Source organism: Malaclemys terrapin, chromosome 8, assembly GCF_027887155.1.
Source record: "Malaclemys terrapin pileata isolate rMalTer1 chromosome 8, rMalTer1.hap1, whole genome shotgun sequence".
Lineage (NCBI taxonomy): Eukaryota > Metazoa > Chordata > Testudines > Emydidae > Malaclemys > Malaclemys terrapin.
In genome coordinates this window covers 20,705,407-20,714,491 of record NC_071512.1, presented here as the reverse complement: position 1 = coordinate 20,714,491, position 9,085 = coordinate 20,705,407, and the positions used below count along the sequence as shown (strand labels likewise).

The following is a 9,085-nucleotide window of genomic DNA, read 5'->3' as shown; positions in this document are numbered from 1 at the left end:
GGACTTTAGATTAAATTTAAAGAAAAGAAAACACGTTCCCGGAGATAAAGTTAATAGATTCCAGGCCAGAAGGGCCAATTGTGATCTCTAGTCTGGCCTTGAGTGTAACACAGGTCAGAGAATGTTATCAGAACAATGCCTGGAACTGATCTTTTAGCAAAGCGTCCAATCTTGAGTTAAAAATGGCCAGTGGTGGAGACTTCATCACAATCTTTGGTAAACTGTTCAAGTGCTCACCATTAAAAGTGTCTGCCTTGCCTCTAATTTCATTTAATATTGCGCTATGCCCCCACTAGCCCCCGCATTTTGGGTCTAGCTATCCTTCCCCTGAGGTTTTTAACAATTTTTCCTTTACCGCCTTCCTTCTAAACTCACATAGGGTGCGGGGAGCAGTGCTTGCTGTGCACAGTGTTTCAGAGATGTGGCTGGAGGGGACCTATGACCACATGTATGGAAGGGCACAGGCAAGGGGGCTGACACCACAAACCCAATAGCCTATGAATTGGTGTCCAGGACACAATTGCCTTTGCATATCAGCTTGCAGTCCAACCCAGAAAGGGGGGGAGAGAAAATGCAATGCTAGCCGCTTTTAGAGTCATTCTAGAAAGGGCCCAGACCATCTCACTCAGATGTGTTGGCCCCAGCGCTAGACCATAAGAGCACGCGTTGGAAGAAGCTAGACAGCTCAGAGCGTGGCCCTGCTTTGGCATGAGTAGCTTTAGCTCAACTCCTCTGCTACCTCAACCTCAGGCTGGGCGTAGAACAGGACACCCAAGCTGTATGTCTCGCCGGAGTTATGAATGAATTCCTCTGCACTTGGCTTAGCCACCTCCAAGGCTACTCGACTGCTCGTGGGATCCAACAGGCCACAGCTTAGCATATAAACAGTTTACAAATCAGCCTGCTGCTGGGCCTGGCTTGTTAAATAAAGAGCAGGGAAATTTGCAATAAGCAGGCTGTCTGCATAGCCTCAGCACTCCGGGGAGGGGCATGACACCAGAGCACTCCGTATGGGATGCAGTGGAGGCTGCTAGGAGACAGTGTTGGAATGAAGCCAGGTGTGATTCAGGATTGCTGAAGGAGCTGCCCCATGGGACTGAAGGCAACACTTGGTGAACGTGCACAAGGAGGCTCATAGCTGCTGGGTGATGAGGCATCAGGCCCAGTGAAGGTGGCTGTTGCTCCTACCCCACCTTCCACCAGACTGGTCTTCAGCAGCCAAATTTTCATGTGATTATGAGCAAGCAGGAGCCTTGCAATGCTATAGATGAAAGGGGCTGAGCAACGGTGTTAGATGGGGCCTGGCAACATACAGTGGAGTCTAGCTGAGACAATTGGAGCACAGGGGTTTTGGTCTTTCTGTGACTTAGGTGACCCATCCCTCACCTCCCACCTACTGGGGATTGGCCAATTTTCTGGTAACAGACAGCCATTTGAATGCCCCACCTGCTCTAACCACAGGCGCTCAGCACCTAGGGGCAAAGTTCAGTACTGCCTAGGAAGAAGCTGTTTTGGTCCATGAAAATCCTATGCACATTTTATGTGTGACCTAGCAAGTAATACAAGCGCAAAGTGCTAGCTTATAAGGGCTTTAGGTGCCCTAACCCTGGAGGCTCCAAAAGTATCAAGTTTCTGCTGGTCAAGTCTCTTCAATGCCTACCTTTCTGCCAGGGCACATGTGCAAGGCCGCCAAGTTCCTCAGTGCCCTAACTTCTGCCTAAGCCTCAGCATACTTCTCAAACAGGATGCCCCCGGTCCCCCCGCTATCTCGCCAGCAGTGCTTGATGCAGGAGGCATGCGCTGAGGAGGCCTAAAAGACAGCTGGGGTGAGCAGGTCAGGAATGGTTGGGTCAGGCTGGGTGGTGTGCGTGCACCTGTCCCAGTTTACGTAATAGCCTTAGGGTCAAACCCTCTGCTGGGATATGGGAGAGCCCTAGGTTTGAATCCCTGCTCTGCCTGATTTGGAGCAAACTCTTGACCCTAGGTCTCCACCTACCAGGAGAGTGCACTGTGCAGTGAAGGCTGTTGGGCACTCTGGGAATGGGTCTGGCTTTCCTGTTCCCCTTTGTTTAATTAATTAGCTATTCATTGGAGCAGGGATTTGAACTTGGGTCTCCCCTATCACAGGTGAGATGCCTAACCACAAGCCTCTCACTTGGCAACCTGCTGGGCCCCCACTCTTTTGTGCAAGGGCCACTCCTGTAGACATGCTTGCCTATGAGATAGGCAGGGACTGCCTAGTTTGAGACACTTGCTTGGGGAGGGGGAGGGGGGTTAGCCTCTGAGGTTTTGGCTTTAATGATGGCGCTGAGCTGAGGGGGTGTCAGCACTTAGGTGGCTTTGCCCCGCCTACTGGTGGAAACAGGCACCTATAGGGCTAGGCAGCAGTTGAGACCTGGTTTTGAAGTTGTCAGTGACACCTAAATACCATTGTGGGTCTAGCACTAGGGGCTTGGCTAGGCTCTGTTGCACACACCAATCTAGAATGGCTTGAGGCAGATGTGACCAGTAGGCTCCATCTCTCTCATGCCCAAGGACCGATGATAAAAGGGCAGTAGCGGGTCTGGGTATGGCCATAGTCATGTTCCAATCATGCTGGAGGAGAGTGAGGTGCAACGACTGCACGAGAGGGCGAGGTGTTTGGTGCAAAGGAGGCAGAAAGTAGACCAGGAAGCTGGGGGAAGGGGTGCTATGGCTCTCATTTTTGCTGTTTTGGGGCTTGTCTGCTCTAAATTAATGCCTGTGCCTCCAAGGATTGTGTCATGTTCCTACCCATCTGGGAGCTGCCCTGGCTCCGGTAACTGACTTGCTGTAGCCTTGTGGCAGCTGGGGATTTCAGCTGGAGCAGCGGAAATACCCCGGCCACGCTTCTACCTGCCTCCACACACCCTTTGTGCTGGGGACAACTGCAGGAGAAGCAGAGCCCACAGAACCAGCTCTGCTCCCGGTAGGGAAGGCCCCTGTGCTGGGAGTGTTCCCTTGCATCCCCTTGTTCCTATTGAAGTCCATGGCAAAACTCCCATTGACTTCAATGAGTGAAGGTTCAGGTCTTTGTCCTTTTTTGGGTGAATAGACCCACCCAGTGAGACCCCTAGGTAAATGTGTATCTTAGATTCAAATGCAGCCCTCGCTGGGGGGTGGCGGGCGGAATGGACCACAAGCTCCTTTACTCAGTCTGCTCTCCCCGTGTTCCAGAGCAGAGCCAGATTCCTTCCCAGCACTGTGAATTCCCCAATATACTTGAAAGCAAAAGTGGAGCTACAGCCCTTCTGAGCTGGGCTGCGTGGTGAACGCTTGAAGCCTCTCCTTATGTGACGTACGCTGGATCCACCTTAGAACACAGAACTGTCCTCCAAGCCTACTGTACACCTTGAAGGTAGGTGGCTTAGTAGTGCTTTAGCTGGCTGTTACTACCACACTTAGTAACTGTGGTGTGCCAAGAACCGCTTCACCCTTCCACGGAAGTCAGAGGTGAAAACTATTTACTCATTTCATCTGGCCCATTCAAGTTCTGCTGTATGCACTGTCTAGCTGTAGATACTCTGCGGTTGAAGCATCTTCCTGCCATTATTAGCTTTTCATTTTTAAATGTTGTTGTACCTACTCTTGGGTCACAGCCTTATGACCGAATTATACCTCTGCATGCATGCGTCGGGTTCTTACTCTTAATGGGAACCATGTGGCTGCAGCTGAAACAGGAGACACATGGGACCATGGTCTTGTGTGTGTATATACAATAGTGAAGACAAGAGCCTCAGCTGATGTCAATAAGTATGGGGTTTTTTTTACTTCAATGGAGCAGCACCACTTTACATAAGCTGGAGAGGTAGGTGGCCCCGCCCCTTGACGAAACAGCAGTTTAAAAAAAAAAAAGTTAGTTAAACATTCTTAAAAGCCGGGGAGAACTTGTACAAGACAGTGTTTTATTTGTTTCATAATCAGGTAAAATTATATTAATGTAAAACAGGTAAACAGACAAAAATAAAACACACAGCACAGAACACTATGCTATAGAATATAGACATGGAGAAGTGCAAACCCCTCCCCCGTGCCCCTTTCCCCCCACCCCCAACAATCTGCTTTAAAAGTAACGATACAAGATTAACGGTCTTAGAAATTGGGAAAATAAAAATACTGCTTTTTCTTAAACCGAGGTGGAAGGGGGGAATCCATAGAAACAATTTTCACTCCAATATCAAAAAAGCAGGATTTTCAGTGAACACAAAATTCTATAAAATTACCATTGATTCGTGTTAATTTTTTTCAGATTTTTTAAAGTTGCTTTAAAAAGGATAAAAAGTGCACAGACACCCTTATAAGGCACAAACAGATCTTCTGTACAAATCATATCAGACTAAAAAATATATATAGCAATACAAGTACAAACAATTAAATTCCTATGAGGACACCTTTTTCCTGGGAAATCTTAGAGGCCTCTCTGGATCTCCGTTGGAAAATCCTCAACCAACTGGAATAGGTAGGGAGACACGTCCACTAACGCTCATTTCACAATCCACGGCACAGCCACACTGTGGACATTAAACTAGTTTAATTACCCTGAATGAACGAGCCCTCGCAGTCTCTGCTGGATGCTGCCGTTTCGGAAATTGGTTTGCAGCTGCTATTCTGGGAATTTAAACCTGTGCAACATTTTCTCTTCCCAGCTCTGTCCCCTGCATTGACCCATCATCTGAAAAAGATGTATGCCAAAAACACTGTAGGTGGCAGATACCAAGGCAGTAGGATGGCCACTGGCAGGGCCGGCTCCAGGGTTTTGGCCGCCCCAAGCAGCCAAACAAACAAAACAAAACAAGCCGTGATCGCGATCTGCGGTGGCAATTCGACGGGAGGTCCTTCGCTCCAAGCAGGAGTGAGGGACTGTCCGCCGAATTGCCGCCGAACAGCTGGATGTGCCACCCCTCTCGGAAGTGGCCGCCCCAAGCACCTGCTTGGTAAGCTGGTGCCTGGAGCCGGCCCTGGCCACAGTGATGAGTGAATTAAGGAATAGGTTTGGGAGAGCCACTCGGGAACAGCTAAGCAGGGAAGGCTCAGTTGTGTTTTGCACCATTTTGCCAAATTATAACACGCAATGGAGGAGGCTGGGTTAGTGGCCCTAGGCTACATCTTGGTTCTGTCATACTGAGCCAATGCACTACGGCAAACAGAATATGTTTTTAAAGTCAATGGGGCCAGATCTTCAGCTGGTGTAAACTGTCATAGCGCCATTGCCTTAATGGAGCGATGACAGTTTACACCATTTAAAGATCTGGCCCAAATCTATGCAAGTCTCTGTCTCTCCCTCGGCTGTGGTTTTTAAACAGGGATCAGGCCCTCCCTGAAACTAGTTGTTGAAAGGGCAGATTCCCAAGAAATTCCATCAAGTTTGATTTGCAGCCATCCCGTGTTCTTTGAGCATAAGCAGCATGCTGTTTCTCTCTTTTCTCAGGAACAGCAGTGACGGGGCTTGGAATCTGGGATTCTGCAACTGGAGACCAGCTGAACCAGACACAGCGAGGTCTGGTAAGTATCTTCTTCCCTACCACTAATCCACAATCAGAGAGAGCAGCTTCCAGGGACAATGTCCTGGCCCTAACTGTTGGACTGTGAAGGGGGTATTCTATCACTGGGCTTAAGGCATCAAAATGGTGACTTGCAACCTCCCATTGAGATCTTCCGAATCCAGAGACCTCAGAATCTACCCCAACTAATGGAATTCAAAGCTCCTAAGGTAGAGTCTAATGCCTTTGGCTTATCTTCGGCCAGAAACCTGTCTATCTCACATCTGCTGAACTAGTGCTCATTAGCATACTGAGAGAGTAGAGTACTTACTTAGGCCTACTAAATCCAAAGCCAAACCTACTTTTTTTCCTTCCTACTGTGGGGTTCAAGGATTCATTTGTGCTGTAAAACACAGAAAAGCCATGCTCAACTTCTGATACAAGATCTTGGAAGCCTCTACAAGAGGCAATGCAATTGCTGTCCTCTGTTGCAATGTTTAATGTGAAGTCCCAGGGGAGGGGCAGGTCTTCAGCTGTTGTAGGTTGTCATTAGCTCAGTCCCTCCAGAACTGTGATGGTTTACACAAGGTCTAGACCTGCTCCTCCTGTCTTTAAGCTGTACCTGAAGTTTTGCAGTTGGTTGATAGTTTAAGGGGTGCCATTTGTTTTGTTACGTTTATTGTGCAGCATGGTGAGACCCCAAGTAGCCAGCATCCACCTAATGAATCCTCTTTAGAAATCTCAAATCAGGTCAGCCAGGGCGCTAGTATATAAATGCAGTGCATGAGATCTGAGCTAAGGCTGCAGCAGCTACTCTTAATATTGGTCAAGAAAAGAGTTTTCCTCTTCACCGTTTAGCTACTTCAACAGTTGCGCATCAGGAAAAAAACCCAAAGGGGAGGGAGGACACTTTGATCCTTTTGAAGCATTTCTCATTATCTAACAGGTAACCATAATCTATCTCCATTTGAGCTCTGTTATTCTACCACCAGCTTCCAAAGCACAAGCTGGGCAGATCAAAGCAAATTTGCTGATGCCACTCAGCTAGGAAGTGCTACAGTTAAAGCATCCAAGTCAAGAACAGCCAAAGACTGAGAGCAACAAAGTGGAGATGGAATGAAACGAGGCCAGAGGGCCCAGGACCAGAGGAAGAGACCCAAAGAAATAAACGACCTCAAATAGCTTCTCATGGTTCAGCTACTCTAGCCCTGTGGTGCATGTGACTGTTCTGTTTTCATTTCTAGATTGATAAATGCACCTCTCCTGAGAAAGCAGCTGTTTCACACAGGGCTGTAAATGATCACTATGCTGGGATCAGACATGCCTCATTTCCATCTCTGCCATTATGACCGCATCCTCATCACTTCCGTGTGTACATGAGCTTGGCTGCTACTAGCACAGGGCTGAGTAAAAAAGTCACCTCCAGGCTTTTTCTATGAGCTGACTGAGGGAAAGTGGCGGTGGGCGTACAGATGTGTCCATTCTGAGGTACAAAAGACAGAGCCAACAGGAAGTAAGTAAAGCTACACCTACCTCACCTCACTTCATTGTAGTAGCGGGTTTTACATCCCAGGCAGAATTCCATAGTTTATAGTGGTCTAAAATGAAAACTAAAATCCATTTACCTTTCAAATCCCAGCATCTAATAATAGCCTTCAATCCTGTTTTCAGGAGGCATTCCAAGTGGGATGCTTGTTAATTTCAATTAGATGCTCTGAATTGCTCACTAAAATAACAGGATTTCCTGCCAGGGCAGAGACAGCCTAGCCCGTTGCATGCTTTGTGGATAAAACCTTGAGCAGAGGAGAATGCAAATTAAATCGTACTTTTACACAACAGTTTAAGGACAAAAAGGAAACTTTCTGGAACTTCGAAATACTGAATGTTGCCACTGTCAGCCTCTCTGGTGAGAGTACAGCCTTGCTGCCACTGCTCACAGATGCCTGAGTACAATAGCTTACAGCCTCCACTGCACTTAGTGACTTCAGCTCCATGAGGTTTCTGTAAGACATTTTACTACCAGTGGGGAAAGATGTAGGTACCATGCTCAGGTGCAGGCTGCAAAGAAGGGGTTAAAAGGGACTTAAGTCACAAACGACTGAGTGCTTAGCAGCTGTTAGATGACCCATGAAGATACTGTTTTATGGGGAAGAGCAATGCAATCTATTTTACATTAAACATTTTACAATTACAAGAATATTAAAGATTTCTCTCCCTCCTGTGCAGACAGTGTTAGCTGCATGCAGTAGCTACCTGCTCATTTCCTTTGCTCTAGGCTGAGATAATGTAGCTGCGTGTCTGTCTCTCTTTCATGATCGAAGGCCAGGTGGCAACAGACTACAATGAAAATAACTCCAGTAAATACCTTAAAAGGCCTATTAACTAAATTACTACCGTTGCTTTGAGGATCCAAAATAGATTGTATTAGTTCCTCCCCTTGCTAGTACCAAGGTCTGGCTTCAGCCAATCTACTGCTATATTGAGTCTTAGGAAGTTGGATGGTTTGCTCCTAATATGCACTTAGTCCTCCTTCCTGCATTCCCCTCCCAATTCCTTTAAGAAGGTGAATGCAAAAGCTGTTTTCCATATACACAAACTCAGGGCTCTGTGTTCCCACTGCAAGAGCCAGTGACAATAGACATCTCAGACTGCTTAGGGCACTCATTGTTCTGGTACAGCTCTTGACACTACAGAGTTCAGATCTTGGGTAAGTAAATGAGGATCCGATTTCTAAACTACTTTGTTCTGAAGTGTAATTTGTAGCCTACATCTATATTCAGTCCCTGACTTGGAATTTAATATTTTTATTCTTTTTACGCTATAAAAAGCATTCAGTTCCACCTTTAGCTACGATCCTAGAGCTGATTCTGACTCTGTTCCATTGCATGGTGCTGCCTGGACAAGCACTATCCCCAGGGCAGTTTAAGTTTTCACTCCCTGGGTGTGAAAGCGGGAACTCCTGACCCAGGTGACACCTCAAAGATTAATAAACTCCCTCCCTGCACCAGCATACCTCCTCCCCCCGCCCCCCCAAAAAGCCATTGCACAATAAATTTCTCTTTTGCAGCTGGAATGGGCCCACAACAGCGATTTGCTGGCTGGCTTCATAGAGCAGCATCATTTTGAAGCCCTGCCTACTTGGAAGCCTTCAGGCCCCAGTCAGACCAGAGAGCTCCTCAGCTCAGTTATATCCCTGATTTGTTCTAGCAGTCAAATATGGAAACACAGACAATGAGCCACTTGGTAACGACCGACCAGCATGATAACCCATAAGCAGGGACGGAAAGGCATGGTTACGGCTAGCAGAGTTCTTTCCTCCCACGCCGAGGGAGGGCGAGATCAAGGGCGGTATATTTTAATAACATCTTTGATGACTCGTCGGCAGATTGGGCAGCAGGCATTGAGTTGCTTCTTCAGCTTAAGACCACAGGTGTTGCACAGGCACATGTGTCCACAGGTGTAGATCACAGTGTCCACTTCACTGTCGAAGCAGACAGTGCACTCCCCATTCTGGCTGCTCGAGGCCTCTGGAGGGGGAAAGACGGGAGAGACGGGGGGGCTCAGAGGGGAACTTGGAGCAGTCACTG

The 9,085-nt window shown here is 47.6% G+C and overlaps 1 protein-coding gene across 1 annotated transcript in view; it reads right to left on the bottom strand.

Annotated features, from left to right (window-relative positions):
* Window positions 1–3,902: 3,902 nt before the first annotated feature.
* Window positions 3,903–9,085, bottom strand: part of NEURL1B (neuralized E3 ubiquitin protein ligase 1B) — a 50,907-nt gene continuing 45,724 nt past the window's right edge. Inside the window, exon 5 of the mRNA XM_054037381.1 lies at window positions 3,903–9,082. Within this exon, the coding sequence (XP_053893356.1) occupies window positions 8,838–9,082 (245 nt within the window). The 3' untranslated portion in view covers window positions 3,903–8,837. The remainder of the gene's footprint in view (window positions 9,083–9,085) is intronic.